The 23,128-nt window shown below is 38.2% G+C and overlaps 1 protein-coding gene across 1 annotated transcript in view; it reads left to right on the top strand.

Moving 5' to 3' along the window:
* The window catches only part of LOC124864079 (SH3 and cysteine-rich domain-containing protein 2-like), a 39,983-nt gene extending 37,436 nt beyond the window's left edge, over positions 1 to 2,547 (top strand). Inside the window, exons 10-11 of the mRNA XM_047358701.1 lie at positions 229 to 366; positions 2,120 to 2,547. Coding sequence (XP_047214657.1) covers positions 229 to 366; positions 2,120 to 2,218 — 237 coding nt within the window. The 3' untranslated portion in view covers positions 2,219 to 2,547. The remainder of the gene's footprint in view (positions 1 to 228; positions 367 to 2,119) is intronic.
* Positions 2,548 to 23,128: the final 20,581 nt, after the last annotated feature.

Genomic DNA, 23,128 nt, shown 5'->3' with positions numbered 1-23,128 from the left:
TTGCAGAATAACAATTTAATCTGTAATTAAATGATTTTGTGATTGATTTTTCTGAATTTTGTTGAGCACCCATACTTTTATGGTCACATTACTAATAGTGACAATAATGAGTATTTTTATTTCTTAACTAATTATTCCTTCAGACAGACATCACACCTTAGTGTCATGGAGGGTACGGTACATCTGTTCTAATGGTCATGAGAAGTTCTGTTCTTGTGTTTTCTCTAGGGCAAAAGTGGTGACAGAATTGGCTTTTTCCCTGCCAACTTTGTGCAAAGGGTCCGGCCAGGAGAGCGGGTCTGGCGGGTCGTCCAGGGTTCTCCCGGGAATAGAGAAAAAGGACACATGGCAGTAAGGGAGTCCCAGGTAACCCAGTAATGTTATAGACTATTAACATTCTTCTTTTCCTGTTTTTGCTTGAGGCTTATGTGTATATAGTTCTAATCAAGGTATAACAGTCATATCATGTTCTTGTTGCTGCAAGTAGCCTTTTTACAATTAAACTATATCGGAATATACAAAAAATATCAGATATTACATGCCTCTGTTTTAATAAGGGAAAAGCGAAAGACCCTTTTTATATTTTGGATCTAATATGAATTACAGATGCATTTACTACAAAAATCTAAATACTTTGTTTCTTTCATTAAAATACTCCTTAGTTTAGTTTATGATTAAGCAGTTAAAAGTAATTCGTCAAATTTCGACCTACGTGGCAAAACATTTGGACACCACTGGATACCAACATCGGAAAGCCTTATCCCAGTGGGCATTTTTTACGTGAACATGTTTAAACAATGTCTAAAACAATATATCTAAATGATTGACATCTAGGCCTAATTTTTACATAAATAGTTTTTTTTCTCAGCGAACGATTCCAGTCCTACCATTGAAAAGACCAGAAGTTTTCTTTAGTTCTCTGTGCATCTATTTATTATGACTCAGAGATGAGGATGCATCATTTAAAGAGTAAGACAACTATCATGAGTTACTAATAGACACAAAGTGCAAATGTCAATCTTATTATTCAACTAATTAAGTTATACAGACTTCATCAGACTATCATGAAACCTTGTGTAAAAAGATATTCAAATATTCTGATAATGATTTGATTCAAAGGAAAATAAGAGGAACGGGTTTAAAGTTATCCGGTTCACATCTGCTCTTATCCATTTCCTGATCAGTAGAGTAACACATAGTTACTCCCATGGGAATCTGATAGGAAATGTACAGCAAGCAGGGAGTTGAGATTGGACCGCTCCTCATCTTTCTCTCTCCTGAAGGAGATTCTTCCCACATAGCTGTTAGGACCAGCCAGGGTTACTCTGAAGGAGGAGGTGGCCACAAGTTACATCTGATATAGCCTCGGGTGCTTGGATGGATGACTTTCTGGGTCCCAGCCAGAACAAAGCGTGAGTGTAACAGCAGACAAAAGAAAAGGGTTACTTTGCGAAAACATCTCTTCTCAGGATCGCTTATATTCACTCTAACAAGTGGTGTTAACGAAAACAATGAAGAATTTTGCAAAGCAGGCTCACTGGGCCCAGATAATCAGACTGGACCTCATAAATGGCATGTTTGGCTTGGTTGGAGCCAGTAAAGTGACACTTCAGTTCCAGGATTTTACTTAGGATGCTCCAGTTAACCACTGTGTGACAACACGTATTAATCATTATTAAGGAGGTCCTTAATAAAAAAAAAAAGACACTATACAGAAAAAATGAAAACGATTAGTAATAGCTGGGTGACACAAACATGAATAATTAAAACTACAAGGTAATCATAAAATGACTCAACTGTGTGGGGTTATGTGGTAGAAAAACAAAGATGACACAGAGAAATGCTAGATGGAAGCTTATCAAAGCTCAAGGTCTTCAGGTCTGTGTGCACTGAATGATAAAACCATTACCTTAAAATAGAATAATGGATATGACATTCTGTGCTTGACCTGAGGAGAAAAGACGTAATAATGTCACAATAATGTCTGGTAGGGTCGTATACACTACATTATCCTCATAAAATTATTCCATCAATTCACTCTAATTTATTAATATAAAACACATAAAAAGGGAACAAACTGGTGTATTTTCCTCATATTCTTTTCTTCTCCTCGTTTTAGATTTGTGTTGGGAAGAGAGAAGATGGGGAAATGTTTCTGAAGCTGAGCAGTGGAAAGAAGAGAGGCCTGGTCCCTGCCGACTCCATAGAGGAGATCTGAACATTATTTCACTTTTACACTCAGATTCAAACTGTCAGCACCACACTCTGCCCCCTCTCTGGAGAAATGACCATCTAAGCCTCTGAAACTGCAAAAGAAAACACACACTCCTACAAAGATCCAACACTGCCATCTCTGATAAACATTTGTTTTCTGAGAGAATTTATTGACCGCTGTCCTGCTCCTAAGAATGTTGGGTGACTCAACATTTAGAAAAAGGGAAGCAGAGGTAAATGTGGCTTCAAATATTTGGATTACATTTAGTTTTGCTCGTCAAAAACACTTCTGCAATTGTGGGAGGAAGATGTATCCTGTTACAGGAACATCCTGCTTGTGTCAGTGTCCTTTTCTTGCTTCTACCCACTCTGTGTCTCATCACTATCTGCTCATTTCAGGCCTTTTTTACCCTGGGGGCTGTTATCATACTGCTGCAACTAGAGAGTCTTTGCAAGGATCAACCACTGCTATCTATTGAAAGCTACACTGCCACTAGAGACACTTCAGGATGAGATGGAAGGAGCTTGTGTAAACTTAAAGCCTGCATTGAACAGCACTAGTAAATGTAAAAATGCAGAAGGAGAATCAATTTCAATGGAAAAATTTAAAACTCAGAGAACCTCTTCAAAGATGCTCTAATTAGTATTTTCCAGACTTTTTCCGATTCATAGAAATATCTGAAATATACTGCAAAAAGAATTCAACATCTTTTAAGTTTTGATGTGAAACCCTTTATAACATAATGGATAATAGGCTTCACACAAAGTTTATTAATCAATCTTGAACTCGGAGAGAATGAGTTTTAGATGACAGTGCTGAATCGTTTTTCCTTTTCTCTCAGCCATATTTCAGTAATTGTTTGTGGTACAATGCCTGTCAAAGGTGTACAGTACCCTGTTCAACTATGGCATTTATCCTGTATAGTTTATCTGAAAACAAACAAATCTATTAGAAAAATAGAGAAGGTGCAAAAACTTAGTTTCATGAGTGTAAGTTGCGTTAAATTACACCCTTAAACTAATACTTTGTTAAACCAGCTCTGGCAAATATTGCTATAGCTATAAAGTGTACGTGAATTTATTTAATTTAGGTTCATAACTGGCCAGCTCCTCATTACTGATGTCAGCTATAAGCTGAAAGTGAATCCAAAGGTGCTTCCACAAAGTATTAGCTTCAGGGAATGCACACTTATACAACCAGGTCATTGCAACTTTTTTCATTTTTCCTTTTAACAATTTTCCTTGTTTTACAATTGAATTGTCCAAGATAAATGTTACATTATATGTGAAAAAGGTTTTGAAATAACTTATCGTACTCTAATCACAAAAACCTGCCATTTAAAAGTGGTGTAAACTTTGAGAGTTATTAGATCTTATCATGTGCCTGAATAAAAAGAAAAATCAAAGGAAATTAAAATAACCAAAACATTTGGATAGAAACAATTTTTTGGAGCTTTATGTGGCCACAGAGACAGAAAAAATAAGTGTCAACAAGTGTTGACGCTCAAACCGGAAGATGCTGCTCTCCTGTTCTCACATACCAGCTCTCTGTGCACATGAACATTGGCGCCTGCTGAGATTCGCTCGAGTGCCCCAGCGGGCGTTGTGAGCGCTGCCCAACGTTTTTTAACATGTTCACCACAGCTGAAAACAGCAGGGAATAAAACTGATCTGCAGCCAGTGTTCCTGAAAATAAAAACAGCAACATTTTAGGGATCTCTCTGGCTGTGACAAACAGTAAGTTTGTCTGACAGTTCAGAGGAGGAGGTGGCGCAGCGAGAGGGATGACTTGGGCTTTGAACCGTTATGAGTCAGCCTGCATTGAGGTAACACTACCCATGGGTGCATGGGAGTCATTCATTGATCAAATGTCAGTCTGCCTTCCTCCCCTCCCAGTTTGGCCCTTCTTGTCCTCTTGTTATTGATGTGACTGGTCAGCTGTGACATGGAGGGAGAACATTTTTTTGCTTGTAACCCAGCACACTTTGGATAGTTTAGACATCTATTTTTAATTTATTAATTTTTCAATGAATTTGAAGCATTTCTTCTGCCAGGCCCCCTTCTTGAAGTAAGCAAGAAGCAAATCGTTTGCATGTGGAAGACAGAAAATGACTTGAAGTAGAGAATAGATTAGAAATCATGGAAACATTTGCCCATTTAGGTGATAGAATCCCTTTTTTATCTGTCTCTCACACATCAAAGCCTCAAAAAGGTGGAACTAATAAGCATCTTCTCCTGTAAAAAGTAAAAGCATTTTATATTAATTTGTTTTTCAGGTATCATCATGATCTTAGTCATCAAACAATATTGCAGGTTTAGCATAAACCACTCTAGGTTATTAGTTTGCTTTTCATCAAAAAGCAGCTTAAACATAATCTCTGCAGCATCCTCTCTAGTTATTATCACCCTGTTAAAGATGTGTAAAAAGCATTAGAATTATTGCAGTAGCTTGATCCTACACTTTAAAAAATCGAAAAATTAAGCACATACGTCAAAAACATTAACTCAGTGTTAAAAAATAAAGATGATTTTTTTTCTTCCAAAGCATCTGGGCAAATCAACAGATAAATTTTTCACCAGACAAAACAGTCAACCTTCTTCCCTGGTTATATCAGTGCATAGACCTCAAAATCCTTTTTACTTTAATGCTTTTTAGCCCTCTCTGCCACGGGTGCCAGTAATAATGCAGGGGGCTGTGTGAAAGTGTGAGGTGATCTTGATATGTACCAGCACCTTCTTGATATCTTACGCTGCCTCAAGTTTGTGTCGCATCGCATTTCTAAGATTTCTAAATGTAAAAATATGTTTGAATGTGTCTTGTGTCGTGAGTAAATGTTCGGCTACTTACCTCAATAAAATGTCTTTACACAATGTTGTCGGCCCATTTTTTGACACAACATGCATACAGTCGCAGTACAGCTGCTAGTGCTTGATGATCATTTAGGTCTGCATGACAGAAGGCAGAGCTTCTGGTGTTTTTCTGGTGCTGAATCTGTGCTAAATGAGGCCACCTCTATTGTTTTAGTGCTGTCCATGCATAATGCACTATTCTCCAGCCATGACCTAACACTGCTGTGCACAGAGGAATGCAAGACTGGTGCTCAAGACAGCTGCAATATAAATAGCACATAATAGCACTGCTGGTGGGAGTGTAATTAAGGCCTGTTTACCATGTTATGCGCAGCTTCATAAATCAGAGGAGGAGTGATAACATCTACTATGTGCAGATTTGTTTTTATCTTTGTTTTTATTTCAACAACAAAAAAAAATGTATCAGTGCGCATCACAGTTAATATCAGTCTTACGATCAACCAGTGGGCCTCATTGCTATTCTCAGGTGATGGTAGATTCACACTGAGAAGAAAGGACTGGTCCACTGTTGTCACCAAAGGGATTGTCCCTCCAGCTGAGAGAGGGGCTGAGGTAGCGCCACAACAGAGCAAGAATGCAAGTGGATCAAGGAAGGCAAATCTACAGCAGACAGTTCCTGTTTTATCCCTGATGTTCTGGCCCAGTTCATCAGATGCAGTTTACAAAACAATGGACTCTTTCTTTTTTACCCTCTCCCAAATTATTCTCAAATTTTTCATTAGTTATCAGATTTTTGATATAGACCATCAAAATCAACTTCTTCTTGTTATTAGAGAATTAAACAGACAAACTTTTAGATCATAATCAGCTTTATCATGGAAAAAAAAGACTCCCTAACCATTCTAGCTCTCAGTCAGTAGGTAGTCATGTAATTTTTTTTATTAGTTTGTCTTTTTTATTGTTTGATTTATTTATTAGTAATCAAGCTTTATTTCATCTTATTTTCTCTATTAGAGTGCAAACAGCTTTTCACAGTGCTGTACGTATTCATTTATGATTTTATGTTAGTGTTTGATACGGACTTCTTTAAAGTCATAGCTTTTGGTGCTGTGGAGCTTTACTCTTGGGTGTGACCGTGCTTTTGCCTTAACACCGGCTTCAAAACCAATAGGCTGTATTCTGACAGAAGAGCTTGTTGGTTGATTTTTATCACCAAGAGTGCCTGTTGCACACCTCTATTAGCACTTGAGAGAACAACCCATCTGCTGTGACTCAGAGCACAGCAAGTCTTCTCAGCCTGATGAAACTTTGCCAGTGTGGGAGAAAGCTGAACAGTCCCATCTTTCTCTCTCCGCCAAGACAATCTTGTATAATCTTTCCCTGGCATGGTCCACCTCTCTCTCACTCCCTTCCTCCTTCCTTACTCTGGTTTTGCATCCAGAGACCAGACCTCGCTCACCAGTGTCTTCCACCTTATCATTGGGCTCTTCACGCTCTCTCTTGCCTCTTCCATCAGTTTCTGTCACTGCCATCATGGCAATAGCTCACTTATTATAAAATAATTTTAGAAGCATGCCCACACCTCACCTGATTGAATCACAGGGAAAAATATGAGGATGTGATTAAGCTTCTTAGAATGAAACAGCCTATCAATAATGACTCAATTTTCCTGGCAGCTCAGCCACAGCTTGGCCATAGCATCCACTTTCTGAGGTAGTAAACTGAGAGAAATAATGAAGGCCTGCAGTAAAAGTGGTCATTTATAAAATTTGGCCAGGCATCATACCGGCTGACCCAACATCCACCCTGCTTATGCTCCTGTATAATAACTGTCTGCCATCATTATTCATACAGTGTCCCCTGCTGTTGTTATTACATCCTCAACCTTTCGAGCTGCCTCACAGCAAGTTTCAGGACTCACAGCCTCAGTGGCTCTGTTCAGGTAAACCAGAGAGAGAGAGAGAACACAGGCTGCTGTACTGAACACTGCCATGCCGTTTGTCTTTCATCCATGCTGATCAAAGGGTTACATATCATATCCCAACACTGAGGAAGAGAATTGTAATGACGAATCAGAGCACAACAAATACTTTAAACATGGAAAAATCAGCAATTTTAAGGATTTCAAGAAAACTCGCCAACATTTTAATTTAATTATTTAAACACATCCCAAAAATGAACTGCTGGTTTTGATGCTTCCTTTAAGAACAAGATTTATTCTATTCCTATTATATTTCTTGTTAACCAAAATAATGAATCTGCCATATGGCAGCAACTCAATATATTTATGCAAAAGGGACTAAGAAAGGGAATTGAATGAGCAGATGATGAAATAAAGGCATCAGTAGCCTAAATGACAACCTGTTACAACCTAAATACACAGTAAAAAAACTACTTAAGTGTGACATATTAGGAACAACATCTTAAGTCAGTCCAGTAAACCAAGGTAGTTGAAATCTTTAACATTGTTTAATGAGTTGTCAGTACTTATATCTCTAAGTTGTAGGTCATTGCATTGGGTGAAAGTTCTGCTAACTTTTGTAGTTTCGTTGTGAAATGCAGAAAAACCAACTTTTGGAGTTGGCTTTTGAGTTAGAGGCTGAGTGCTGTTGTAATGTTCAGCTTTAACAATTAAAACAGAGCCAAAGAAATGCCGCAAAATGAAATGTCACTGTACCTTCTGTACAGTGACACTAAAGTTTCCTATTTAAGTCACTACAACTCATAGTTGAGTTACCAGTAGTCAGGATTTAGAACTGTTAGATGTAACCTGGTGGTTAGAGGGGCAGGCAGTAGCATTCTGGAGCTGCCCCAATGGTTGCTGATTCAAAACTCAGACTATCACTCTGGGTCCCCTTAACCACAGAATGCTTCCTGGGCACCACTGGTGTGTGCAGTTCACTGCTCCCTGGAAAAAAGGGGATGGGTTAATTCAGGATTCAAAGTTCTTACAGACTAAAATTTTAACAACTTGTTGGGCAACACTTAAAAAGGCCCTGAAGTTTGTTGCCTTAGAATTTTGAGTTCTGCCAACTTTTTTACAGTGGTACTGGGTACCATCTGTGAATGCACAACACATCAAACCTTAAAGCAGATGGGCAACAGCAGCAGAAGACCTCACTGGCTGCCACTCCTCTTATCTAAGAGGAAACTGAGGCTATACATTTCACACAGGCTGACCAAAAGTGGACAATTACAGATTGGGAAAAAATTGCCCAGCTGGAAGAGTCAGTCTTAATTTCTGCTGCAACAGTCAGATTGTTGGTTTCAGAAACTGATGTAAACAAAAGCCTGGATCCATCCTGCCTTTGATCAATGGTTCAGGGTGATGGTGACAGTGTAATGTTATCGGATCCAAAACAACATTACACCCTTTTATTGGCACACTTTACATAAGTATTGTTGATGACCATGTCCATCCCTGTATGACCACAGTGTACCCATCTTTTAGTGGCTACTTTCAGCAGGATTATGCACCATGTCACAAATCTCAGATAAGTTTAAACTGGTTTCTAGGACAGGAGAGTTCACTGTGTTCCAGTGACCTCGAAGGTCACTTAGCCTAAAAATAATTTGTTTATATATTTTTCAGGAATATTATGCAGAGATAAAAACGACTCTAAAGAACTTTAGGAATGGCTGTCTTTAATAAGGTAAATGTGTTAAAACCAAAGTTAAAAATTAGGTAAAAGGTTGATTTTGGTTTACATCCTCTGCTCATTTCAATGCATCAAAAAAAAAAAAAAACACTTTAGGCTATAAAGATATTAAACTAAAGCATGTTTTTGATTCATTTTCATTTGAGTTTAGTAAAAACCAGAGACAGATTAGAAACATGCTTTATTGCACAAATCAGAATGATTTCAATTATTTTCTGTTCAATTAATGACTACAACCTATATTAGAAAGCACTTTTTGTTTTATAGTGAATCTTTATTACATTTTATAATGAACATGGAGATGTTTGCATGTTACTCTTAAGACATAAAATCCAGATTGGTTTAAATTTGAATCTGCAAGTTGACCTCAAAGTAAATACGTATATGTCAATAAAAGCCTGATCGATATGTCTTTAGATAAGAATGAAATTATTATGCTCAGAAACAAAAACACAAACTGCATTAAATAAAATTATCTAATCCTGTGTAATACACATTTCCGACTCTATCTGACCAACCTTCACACACATTCACCACGCAGAAGCTTTTATACCTATGATATTTTTCATTTGTGCATACTGTAGTTTTCACACCTTCTGATTCTGCGTTGCAGAAGAAGCAAACACAAACAAAAGCAGCTGTCTAGGGAATCAAACTGCAAAGAATAGAGGCAATTAAATAGATAGTTATTCTAGGAATAGCAGGTAATCAGAGGTTTCCAACATGAAGACACAAACACCCACATAAAATGACCTGTCCCCAATACTGGCTGATAGCAATGCAAAGAATTATTTCCTCAGCATTGTGAACAACATACCATTATCGCTTTTTTGTCACCCACACAGGGAGCAAAAGGAAGCTGTCCTTTATTTCAAGCTATATGCAAATGACTGTGCAGTTACAAAGAGAGACAAAAACAATTTACCGTACCTTGTGATTGCATGCATGTAGTTTGAAAATAGCACAGAGGAAGGGCTGAAAGTCATCTTCCCATTCTGATTTTACACCAATTCCATTTCCTCATATTGTGAAAAAGAAAATAAAAAATTAAATTAAAGGAAGACAGACTTGTTTAATGAAACAAAACATCTGAAACACACAAGATGACAGGCTCAAGGCCAATCTGAGGTGGTTTTAAATGATACACTGAAGGTTTTTTCATCTCTGGAACGCTTCAAAAATAAAAGTAATAATGATACCTCTTTTTTCAATCCTGTCAGAGATTTAGCCAAGGATTTGGGAGTGCTTCAAAACAAAGCATCAGACAGCCATAAAGAAGATTGGACCATTATAAATTCCTGCTTTTAGGATGGTAAAAAAACATCCAAATCATCTTTGATGTTTCAACTCTGTTTGTTGATAGCACTTACAGCTGAGGAAACTCTTCCTTGAGCAACAACTTCTTTCTATGAGAACAAAAAGAAATGTTCAAATGAAATATTCCATATGATACTCTCCTTCTGCAAATACTTAGCAAGTGGATTGAGCATCATACGAAATGCAGAATATCTGAATGTTTATTGTGTTAATCAGTTTGTTGTTTGATTGGAATTGTTTTCTTATTTTGAGTTGCAGGCATCAGCTTTCCATATTTTGATTCATATCCATAAAAAGCATCCCTTGTTGACCAGGTGACAACTAAATCCCCAAATCAAACAAATAACAACCTTTCGTTTAAATTACAGTTGCAAGTCTTGCAGGTTGTATTTTGCCAACTTTGAATATGTAGAGTCTGAGCATAGTCAGATCAGATAAAGAGTGTCTTTGAACAGCAATTTACAAGCTTTACCTCCAAAATATTAATAGCATTTAGGACTGGACTTTGACTGGATCAGTCGAACACTTGGATATGCTTTGATCTAGACGATCTAACTTTTCTGTCTGCATGTTTAGTTTTGTCAATCTGCAGGAATGGGAACCTCCTCCCCAGTCCCAAGTCTTTTGTAGAATACGGGTTTTCTCCAAAGATTGCCCCTGTTTAGCTACATCAGTCTCTCCATTTATCTTCTGTGTCCTTGCAGATGGAAAGCATCCCCACAGCAAGATGCTGCCACCACTTTCTTCACAGTGTGGGAACACAGTGGTGAGCTTTGGGTGATATTTAGCCTTCTCTGCACTCTTCGATACAGATCAGATTTTTAGGGTGTAAGACTAATAGTTGCCCCGTTGACAAAATTGTCTCACATCAGCAGTGGATCTTTGCAGCTCCTCCAGAGTTACCAAGGGCCTGTTGGCTGCCTTCCTGATAAATACCCCATTGCCCAACAAGTCAGTTTAGGTTTAAGGCCATGTCTTAGTAAGTGCACAGTAATCCCAATTAACCAAATAATGGATGACTTATTCAAGGATTTCAATCAAAGAAGCTTCAAAGTTGGGCGCAAAGATGGCGCAGGGGTAAAGCTTGAGACCCATGTTCGGAGGTTTCGATCCTCAGCGCAGCCCATCGTGGGTTCAACTCTCGGCCAACGCGACCTTTGCTGCATGTCTCCCCCCTCTCTCCACCCCTTTCCTGTTTGCTTACTGTTAAAAAATAGAGGCCACTAGTGCTGCAAAAAAACATTTAAAAAGTTGCCTCAAAGATTAAATTAGTTTCAATCTAAAGAATGCTTACAAATTCAAGATATGAGGAAGATTGGAGCCACAACAAGTTTCAAATCAGTCCAGAAGTTACTTTTTGCCCAAATCCTAACCTACTAAATTAGACCAAAAACAGGATAGCATGTAATTTATTAATGTATCAATAAGAGAAAACAAATATTAAAAAAATGATTTACTTTAAAAGTTTTTAATGGCTTCTTTAAGAATGAAGTAAATGGTACCTTTGCTTCCTCTTAAAAGAGTTAATAATGGACAAACTGCACTACTACTTAATGATTAAACACATAATTTTGCCATAGACTAATACTGGCTCTTATGCTCACATGAGGTGTTTCTTAATAAGGTAAAGGTTACTCTTCTAATAGATGACAACATGCTGGATGGAGATCACGACATGTGAATGGACAGTCCTCCATGGCCACAGAAAAGTCAGAAGTTATTACACATTTGATGACAGGGAGTGCTTGATAGAGGAGGAGAAAGCATCACCAGAAGATATTGTTCTGACTTTGATTCAGCGTTCAGTCAGTAATGATGACTGATGTTTCAAACTGGACTATGACTCATCAGTCTGCCACTCTGCTTCTGAATACCACTGATTATACGGAGACCAGTAGGGACACTCCCTTGAATCAGTGATTGCCTTTACATTTGTTCAACACATTCTCTCATTGATTAAAGCCAACTGTGACCCCCCCCCCCCCCCCCCCCCTCCACACACACACACACACACACACACAGAACAAATGATATACTTCATTAAAGAAACATGAGCTCCATGCTTCCCACTGAGCCCTCTTTCACTTGGCAGAGTTGGCAGCCAGAGGTGTTGCTTGTACAGGAGAGTTGCTCTATGAGCCGGAGCTGCTGCAACACACACACACACACACACACACACACACACACACACAGACACAAACAAAGCTGTTACAGTGAACCACTCACATCATCCTTCACTCTGCAAAGATGACCTTTACTTTAGTCAACAAATACATAAAATAACACAGAGGGTCTAGAAGGAGAGATAGAAGTACTCGTTAGGTTTTATGCTGCTCAAATCTCAATTTTGGTCCACTTTTTGAAAAGATTTACACACATGAGCATGCCTTAGTTGCTAATTATTTATTGTAAGCAATATTTTATAGCAGAAACATTTGTGGGTTAGTTTGTGAATATAAGTCGCCACATCCCTTTAATTATAACTAAATGATCTGACCAGAAAGAGTAAATTAAGTTTTGTTTAGTTCAACACAAACTTTACTCACTGAATAAAATGTACATGCAAAATGTATCTCAAAAAACAATATTGACCCATTTGATCCCCAAACAGTTTCTTACACCAAATGCAAAAACTACAAAATAATTGTGTGCCTAATTAACATAATCGGAATTAACAATTGAAGGATGACTTAACACTGTGAAAAGAGGCTAATTATTTCTCACACTGCCGTCGGCCTGGTGATAATAAGCTTACTGAATGAATTCCAAATAAAATCAAATTATTCATAATGTTTCTCACAATAAAATGTGATTTCAAAAGATTCCTGATTTGACAGATTTTACTGTTTAGAAGCTATATCAGGAGCTGGTTGCTGAGTGGAAACTAAATGAGAGAAGACTGCAAAGGTCGCTATGGATTGTGGAACAGTTACTGCAGAAGATATCTGAAGAAAATCAAGCTGGGCTGCAGCTATCTGCAGAGATAGTTTCAGTCTGTCCACTACACACTAAACATAGATTCACAAGCGCAGGCTAAGCTGTACTAATCTTTGCCTCAATATGTTTTAACTTTATCTGTAAATTTAAGTTGCATTTTGTTATTCTGCTATCATATATCTGGTTGGTTTTGTAGCAGAGAGCTGTCATTTATAATTAACATCTTCAATTGCAAGTTTTTCTCATTTTTTCCTAATTCAAGGTTATCTTGTATTTATTGAGGTTCTGTTTGTTATGTGCCTTGGCTTGACTCTCCCTGGAGTGAAACAGCTTTCTGTTTTAACATTCAGAAGAAATAAACAGGTAAAATGCCAAGATATCTGCTCATTTCTCCTGTCTGGAGCTGTGTTAGTCCCTTTTTTTCCCATAGATGAGCCTGAGGATGTAACAGAAGCCACAGTCGTTCTGGATAAAGTTCTGTAGACAGACAGTAGATCTCTTTGGGAATGCAGAGCAGGCATTTATTTATAGACAATAAAATAAAGTCCTTGAAAAAAGAACACACCAAATACAGTAAAACCCAGCGACGCCCCTATCTTGCGGCTGGGCGGCTTTGCTACCTCTGGAACAGGAAGCACTGAATCTGTCAGAAAGAGATTTCAATCAAAGGATTTTATGTCATATCACTGCCAACCACAGTCAAGACAAAATATACATCCATCAACATATTAAATTCACTAAGGTTACAGTGAGGAAACTGCATTATTTAATTGAAAGCGTGGAAAAAAATGCATAACAACATACAGGTCCTTCTCAAAATATTAGCATATTGTGATAAAGTTCATTATTTTCCATAATGTCATGAGGAAAATTTAACATTCATATATTTTAGATTCATTGCACACTAACTGAAATATTTCAGGTCTTTTATTGTCTTAATACGGATGATTTTGGCATACAGCTCATGAAAACCCAAAATTCCTATCTCACAAAATTAGCATATCATTACAAGGGTCTCTAAACAAGCTATGAACCTAATCATCTGAATCAACGAGTTAACTCTAAACACCTGCAAAAGATTCCTGAGGCCTTTAAAACTCCCAGCCTGGTTCATCACTCAAAACCCCAATCATGGGTAAGACTGCCGACCTGACTGCTGTCCAGAAGGCCACTATTGACACCCTCAAGCAAGAGGGTAAAACACAGAAAGAAATTTCTGAACAAATAGGCTGTTCCCAGAGTGCTGTATCAAGGCACCTCAGTGGGAAGTCTGTGGGAAGGAAAAAGTGTGGCAGAAAACGCTGCACAACGAGAAGAGGTGACCGGACCCTGAGGAAGATTGTGGAGAAGGGCCGATTCCAGACCTTGGGGGACCTGCGGAAGCAGTGGACTGAGTCTGGAGTAGAAACATCCAGAGCCACCGTGCACAGGCGTGTGCAGGAAATGGGCTACAGGTGCCGCAGTCCCCAGGTCAAGCCACTTTTGAACCAGAAACAGCGGCAGAAGCGCCTGACCTGGGCTACAGAGAAACAGCACTGGACTGTTGCTCAGTGGTCCAAAGTACTTTTTTTGGATGAAAGCAAATTCTGCATGTCATTCGGAAATCAAGGTGCCAGAGTCTGGAGGAAGACTGGGGAGAAGGAAATGCCAAAATGCCAGAAGTCCAATGTCAAGTACCCACAGTCAGTGATGGTCTGGGGCGCCGTGTCAGCTGCTGGTGTTGGTCCACTGTGTTTTATCAAGGGCAGGGTCAATGCAGCTAGCTATCAGGAGATTTTGGAGCACTTCATGCTTCCATCTGCTGAAAAGCTTTATGGAGATGAAGATTTCATTTTTCAGCACCACCTGGCACCTGCTCACAGTGCCAAAACCACTGGTAAATGGTTTACTGACCATGGTATCACTGTGCTCAATTGGCCTGCCAACTCTCCTGACCTGAACCCCATAGAGAATCTGTGGGATATTGTGAAGAGAACGTTGAGAGACTCAAGACCCAACACTCTGGGTGAGCTAAAGGCCGCTATCGAAGCATCCTGGGCCTCCATAAGACCTCAGCAGTGCCACAGGCTGATTGCCTCCATGCCACGCCGCATTGAAGCAGTCATTTCTGCCAAAGGATTCCCGACCAAGTATTGAGTGCATAACTGTACATGATTATTTGAAGGTTGACGTTTTTTGTATTAAAAACACTTTTCTTTTATTGGTCGGATGAAATATGCTAATTCTGTGAGATAGGAATTTTGGGTTTTCATGAGCTGTATGCCAAAATCATCCGTATTAAGACAATAAAAGACCTGAAATATTTCAGTTAGTGTGCAATGAATCTAAAATATATGAATGTTAAATTTTCATCATGACATTATGGAAAATAATGAACTTTATCACAATATGCTAATATTTTGAGAAGGACCTGTAGCATCTTAAATCTGCTAACCAACAGCATCACTTTAAACCCAGGGACAACCTCAAGGTTGTACAGATTTGGTGGAGTCAAAAAGGGAAAAGCAAAGCTTAATAAAAGTTTTACAAAAAACAGAAATTCTATAACTCACTGATTTACATACAGTCAGATACAGTTTGCAAGAAATTAAGGGTTTTCCTTAATATGTATACAAGTGGTGTGCCTACCCTCTCTATAGCACTAACTCTAAGTCGCTTATTGTTAGCTTTGATATTAACAGCATTTTTATATCCTCGTTGTGTCTTTGAATAAAAGCATCTGCCAAATGCATAAACATAAACATGTGTAAACATGTTCTGTATGAATTCCAGAGCTCTTGGGGTCCTCAGGCCAGGCAGGGGACTAACCCAGTAGAAAAGTTTGCTTTTATAATGGACAAGCTCTTTTCAAAACAAAAAAAGAGAGCCCTAGAAACTACAGGCAGACGTTTTAGTGAAAAAAATGCTCAAGACGTTTCATTGTGTATCATTTCTATCCAAACTTACTACTGTCATCGCCTCCGGTCTTCTGTGGTATAGTTTTGTGTCCATTTCATTTGATGTTCAGTAAATTACATTTTCTGAAAACCTTTCCCCAAAGGGATGGAGAGGTTGCAAAATATGTAACCGGTTTATTTTAATTTTCTGATTCATGTGATCTCTCCCTGAGCTCAAGAAAAATAATCACCCATGACATGGCTGCTAATAAACACTGGTCCCTGCTGCTCTTGGTGCATTTTCATTCATAGTGAATTAACAGCTGGTTTAAGTCAATCAGAAACCATTTGTGTTCCTCATGCTAATCCCACGTGCTAAATTTAAAAACATTAGTGGAAGCAGAAAGATGGATTTGAACACATTTTTCATAATATAACCTTTCGGATGAATGATTAGCTCCATCTTTCTTCATCTGGACACAATGTAAAACAAGACAACTGTCATACTCCCTGATTTGATTGCTTGCAGCACTTTTAATTACAGATGGAGCTCGACTGAAGCATACAGTCCTTATCAAAGGCCACGACTTTGATCGATGAAGCAGCAAACACAATGAATATGAGGAAATGAGGACATCACTGGAGGTTGTAATGTGCATATCAACAAAAGGAAGTGTAATCAAACCCAGATTTGTGTATCTGGTTATCAGGTCTCATCTCTGGTAACACAGATCATCGGCTCAGAAAATCACTGCTAATCGGATGAAAATGTCTCCAATAGTCTGTTGAGATAAATCATGTCAGCATGTCATTTAGAGATGCTCTGTTTGCATTAGTGATGGAGTTTTACAGATTTGGGTCACAGTGAAGGAGCACCAAGTCATTTCCTGACATACAGCAGCGTGCAATACCATTCAAGAACCATTAATTTCTCTATATGTTGCACTAAACTGGCAAGATTTAAATTTTTTAAAGGATCCTCACCAGTACTTCTCTAGACCTATAAAATGTCCACCAAAGTTTTACTTTGGACCTTGACAACCTTTTCAATTATTAACAGGTCAGTCTTTCCCAGGCTGTTTTCATAATTTCTTTGGTTTGTTTGTTGCTTTGCTTGTCAGGACCCTTAACTTTGACGTTGAAGTAATTAATGTCTAAAACAGGCACCTTGACCGATGACACATTTTAAGTTGTCTGGCAGGCATCACATTTTTGCTGAAAGTGTCCTGGTATTGTGAGGAACTTTTTCAACTTATTCTGCCCACATCACAGATTCTTCCTTAAATTTCATTTTTCATGAAAACATAATAAGGCAGCAATGCTTAAAGAAAGATAATTTTAAATCTCATCCACATAGGTGAAGAAGAAAAAGGGCATATCATAGCTTTGATGTATGAAGAGACACAATTTAATGATTCAAAAGATTATGAACAGCCAAAAATCACTTAAGGGCATCACTGCTCTAAGTAAACTCAAAACTAGTTTACATCTCTGCTGTTGTTTGCAGTTTTACTATTTCTGTAAAAAAGTCTGTTGTTGTTTTTTATGCACAAACATACATGGACGTTTGCACTGCTTGGCAGTTTTAAAAATCACCCTAGTCAGTTGCACATTTCGCTTTCTTTGACTATTCTGTTTTTAATATTATTTAATTATGCTTTCTTATGCTGTACATTTTTCCCTGACTGTACAGTCACTTGTTCTTTTTGTTTTGTTCTTTTATTTTTTTACTTTGGTGTTTCTATTTGCCTTTCACTTTGCTGCTGATACACCAGAATTTCCGCACTGTGGGACGATAAAGGATATTTCTATTTCCATTTAATTTATAACATCAGGATAAGAGGAACTGCATAATCTCTCTTGTCAAGCCAATTGACAAAATAGCCAATTATGCAGTGGTCCAGTGGAGAAAAAAGCTTCCACACAAATATCAGACAGTCTGAAGGGGAAAAAACAAACACTATCAATCTCTGTCTTTTTGGATGACTTTCAGCCTGCTGGTCACTGCTGTGTCGGCTCCAGTTTCCTAGAAACTGAGGACTCCAGCCTGGAAAGCCCATTTAAAAACTAAATCAATTTGTGTTGGCAAATTCTTGCCACCATAGATGATACAATACACCGCTAAGTGTTATTAGTCACCATGTTGTCTTTATTTTATTGAATTTTTATCACTTCTCATGGACTTTCTGCAACATTAACTTTCACTGAAGGCAAACAATCAGTAAAGTGGGGGTTAGAATGCTCAAGTACTAGCTGGGGAATAAGGCGGACTCAGGTAAAATAAATAATACATGGCATTCACCAAAAGATCATTGACAAGGGTCAAGAAAGGGTTAAAGCTGGATAGAATATGTTAGTTTGTTGGAGGAATAATATTTTTCTTATTTTTAAAATGTCACTTGATCATTCAATTTGTGTGTCAGGGGTTTAATTTAGTGATTTATTTCTAGTTAGAATCAAAGTTAGAAGCTTTGAGGGGTTGGCATTTTCCAAGACATTTATGTTCCACAAAGGATGCATCCTACTAAAATGATCAATCTGTGGACCTACATTTCTGTGCAGTCCATCTACTTAGGTTTGTAACAGTTAAAATGGTTTCAGGTCAGAGCTGCATGCATTTTGAAACGCAAACAATAGGATGAAATGTTGAAATGATTGTGGTTGGGGCAGTTTACTGAGCAATCTGTTTTTGTCCAGTCCAAATTATGAAAGCAGAAAATCATCTGAAGAATTTACACCATACAATTGTGCATCTGTGCTGCTATATCTAGCAATAGGTTGGTAGGTAGCAGAAACAAGCCATCATTGGTAAGTCACACTCTTTTGCAGCCCTCAACAATCCACCCTGAGGGGTGTCCTCAGTGATGCAATCTCCTCCAGTTTTTACAACTGTTTTGCCCCAGATTTATGTTCGCACTGAACTTGTAAAGCAGTTTGCACTAAATATATGCAAAAGTAATCCTGTCTATCAAATCCAGCAGATGGGAGGACTTTCAATCTACTTTTATATCAGGCACAAACATAACTTGTTTTAAAAAATAGTTTCTATTTGTTCTGTCTTAAAAAAATGAGGTGGGAAAAATAGTAGATTCAATGTTTGACCATCGGCCAGTCTGAGGGAGACCTTCCAGCCTAAACCACAGCTGTGTGTCTGTATTTTTCCCCACCTTTCCCAATGTTTTTTTCTAACCTTGTTAAAATGTCAGGTTTTTGTGATCTAAAAAGTCCAAATTTAAAACTTTCCACAACTATAATATGCGATTTATCAATGCCATAACCTGGTAGCATAAGTGTGTACACCCTTAAACTAATACTTTGTTGAAGCATCTTTTCATCCAATTACATCACTCAGGCTTTATTTTTGGTAGGAGTCTGTCAGCATCAGACATCTTGATCGGTCCATATTTTCCAAGAATTCTCCAGATGTATCAGAATTTGAGGACATCTCTTGTCCATAGCTCTCCTCAGGTGACATCACAGACTTTCTGTTGATTTCAGTTCTGAACTGGTCCAGTGTTCCACGGCCGGAACGAAAACCACACTGCTCCTCCTGAAGCCGAGGTTTGACTATCGGCCGGACTCTCCTCTCCAATACCCTGGCGTAGGCCTTACCAGGGAGGCTGAGGAGTGTGATTCCCCTGTAGTTGGAACACACCCTCCGGTCAACCTTCTTATAGAGAGGGACCACCACCACAGTCTGCCAGTCCAGAGGCACTTTCCCCGACCGCCACGCAATGTTGAAGAGGCGTGTCAACCATGACAGCCCCACAACATCCAGAGGCTTGAGGTACTCAGGGCGGATCTCATCCACCCCTCTCTGCTCAGTCTGCTGCCCCCGCGACCCGGTCCTGGATAAAGCGGAAGACGATGAGTACGAGTACGAGTACTGTATACCCATATTTTTTTAATTGTTAATGACTGTCTTCAATGCACCATGATAAATATATAACGCTGTAGATTTTTTATCTTCCTGACTGATACATTTGTATATTAAGTCTCTTTTGAGTGTTGTAACATCTCTGCAAATTAGAAAATGTTAAACAGCTGTTTTTCCGAACAGCTTAGCCCTTCTGCTGGTACACTGCAGGGATGTTGTCTCTCATCCCTACTATGTATTTTACATACTAATGTCCGTCATAGTACACAGGCTATAAGGCAGTTCATGCAGATGATACAGTCATTGTAAGTCTTCTGCATAATGAAGAGCATCACCATGGGACTCTTGATGATGAGTTTGTTTGTTGGTATTATCAGTAATTTTTAAAGATCAACACCTTGAAAACTAAGGATGGTTATTTACTGTAGGAAGTCATCCCCCATCCTGTACTAACAACAGTTAACAGTGCTGCCATTAAACTGGTGGATAGTTATAAGTATTTGGGGGTATGAAGGAAAAAAACCTTAAAATGGTTTATTTTGGATATTTTGCATTAATACAGTGTTTTAATCGATATTTTGATTCAGATTATTCACAACAGCAACGAAAAACTATAAAAAAAAACAACAACTTTTGACTTGCTAAACCAAGCTCTGAAGCAGAGCTGAAAATCAGACATCTTGCTTCTAAGGCATATGGCTGTTACCATATGACGTCACTTTGGAGAAACAATCTGGCTGCTGGCATGTCCGTGTCTGACACAAAGTCCGATTTTGCTTCAGAGATAAACATAAAAACCATTCAACAGTCCCTTTTTTGTCATAGTCCCAGAGCCAGGTTGAGAAAATGCTCATTAAGGTAAAACCTTCACCCCATGTCATTCTGGATAAATCGGTAATTATCGGTAAAATGCAGTGCTGAGTCAGCATTCAGGGTTTATGGCTAACTTCAGCCTGGATCATGCCGCTCTGCTTTTACATGTTCCATGTGTGCACAACCGCACCAGGCTCCCATTGTCCGGTTACTAAATGAGCCGTAACCCCGATTGCAGTCCTATTTGAGAAGCTTCGAACCAGCAACCCACCAGTTACAGGACGGCTCCCTACCACTGTCGCCACCGTTGCCCCAGTTTTATTGAATCTTTTTTAATGTTTTGTATCATTGCTTGGCATGGTAACCTGTCTCTGGCCAATAAAGCGAAACTTGGTAACCTGGTTAATGTAGCTGGTAAGATTTCAGGGAGGACTCAGCTTGTAGGCAGGTGATGAGAAAGGCATCCTGTCATAATATGTTCTGACCATGGAGTCTCTGTTATACCTGGTGCTTTTATTATGCTTAATAACACAAAACCATATAGAGCTAATGGATTTTGTTGATGCTGACTTGATAAAATTTGGGCTCTTCTGTCTTTTTTATGAATTCTTTTTTGCTATCTATCTATCTATCTATCTATCTATCTATCTATCTATCTATCTATCTATCTATCTATCTATCTATCGCTTTGATGGACAAGCTGCAAATCAATTTCTCATTGGGAGCCATAAAGTTCATCATTGAAATAATGATGATAGCTGAAGGAGGCAAAAGAGCAAATGTCAGGAAGATGCCATTAGTGCTAAAATTTGTTCCGGGTTCATCGGTTTCACTGTGATTAAAGCTGGGTGTGTACCCAAGCAGACCGAATATTGAAATTAAATAATAAGGTCCCTAATTAAAGTTTTAGTTTAAGCGGGTTTCCACATGTAGATCATAACATTTTTTTTTTTTTAATATCTTTTCCTAACAGATTTCTTTGATTTACAGTTGAACTGAAGAAGATCTACAGTGGAGGGAACAAATATTTGATACACTGCCGATTTCGCAGGTATTTGTTTCAAATATTTTTTCTCCTCGCTGTATGTCATGTTATGGTCTCATTAACATTATGGTCTTATTTTTTACTTAACAAAACCCTGATACATTAACTGGTTTGAATAGACCCTTAAATAGTCACTACCATATATTAATATAATTTAAAGAAGCCTATTAATCTTCAAGGGTTACAGGCAGAAACAAATTTAATCTCAACCAAGGGTCACAGCAATGGTGAAAGTGAAGTAAAACAGGCCAAGGGCAGCAAGGAAAAACATAGAAACAGTCAGAGGAGCTTATCTGTTTGTACCTGTGCAAAAGGCATCTCCTCATTTACTTTCTCCTGTTGGTTTGGCTTGCATGTACATTTCTGCTATGAAAAGCCTTAAAACACAACCATGGGGAAAGAAGAAACTAGAGTGGATAAAGGTTTTGGGTCATTTATTCTGGAACATGCAGGCTAAATCAGGACGTGACGACTGTAGTTAACCTACTTTGATTTATCTCCTTGTTTCGTTTTCTCTGCGAGAGTGCAGCTTTTCTCTTCTTGGATTTTCTGTGAATAAGACTGAAAAAAAGTGGGTTACAATTGAAATTAAAAATGTCTCAGTTGAATAATGAATGTTGCGAAGTATCAGGAACAGGCAATGTAGCACTGTTTGGAATTTAGAGTACTACACTTCTGGTCAAAGGTTTACATACATTCATCATGAGCATACATTTGACATTTATTTTTGGCATTTCCTTTTTGCATTTAAAGCATTTTTTTCAGGTTGGCTTGATCATATAACATAGAACTTCTGTGCCGTTCAAAATCAAGGATTGAATACATAATTTTGAATTATGTATTTTCAGTAATATTGTGTAAAAACTGTACATACAGTCTCAAACACATACATCCCCATTCTTATGATAAATGTGTTTATCTAGAAAAAAAATATGTTTTTGAAGATCATTGCCTCAAAAACTCCATTTGGGTTCCAGTTTCAACCATATGACCCAAAATGTCCCTCTTAGCTGACATTAATTTGGTTGAAACTTTCAAGAGAAACTAGGAACCACCTTGGCTCAAGTATAGCAGCCAGAAACCTCTGGAACACTAGTGTTACTGTCCATCATGAATCCAGTTTTACATCAGCATCATGAAAAACTTTGTTTTATTTATATTTTGTTACAATCACAAGATGTTTAGAGGAATCAAGGTCAAACCTTCAGACTTAATATTGTTCAAATTGTAAAGCATGGTAGTGGTAGCATAATGATCTGTTTTGCAGTCAGTGGTACCGAGGTATTGCAAAAGATTTATGGAATAATAGAGCAGAAGTACCAAATTCTTTAGCTTCACCTAAAATCAACAGACCTCAGCCCTATTGAAGATTTATGGACTATGTTCAAAAGCGGAGTTCTTACCTGGGAACAAACCAGTGTGAATTAAAAACATTCGAAGCTTGTTAATGGCAAGATTAACAAGCTTGTGTAGTTCCTGCAACTCATGAACATCCACCCATATGGGTTTAGGTGTGTGCTTGTATTTAAGCCTATGTGTATTTTTCAGCATTTGTATTAGAGAAAATTCCCAATAAGTT

The sequence above is a fragment of the Girardinichthys multiradiatus genome, chromosome Y, assembly GCF_021462225.1.
Source record: "Girardinichthys multiradiatus isolate DD_20200921_A chromosome Y, DD_fGirMul_XY1, whole genome shotgun sequence".
In the NCBI taxonomy this organism is placed as follows: Eukaryota; Metazoa; Chordata; class Actinopteri; order Cyprinodontiformes; family Goodeidae; genus Girardinichthys; species Girardinichthys multiradiatus.
Note: the sequence above shows the minus strand (reverse complement) of the source record. Positions and strands in the feature narration are given on the sequence as shown.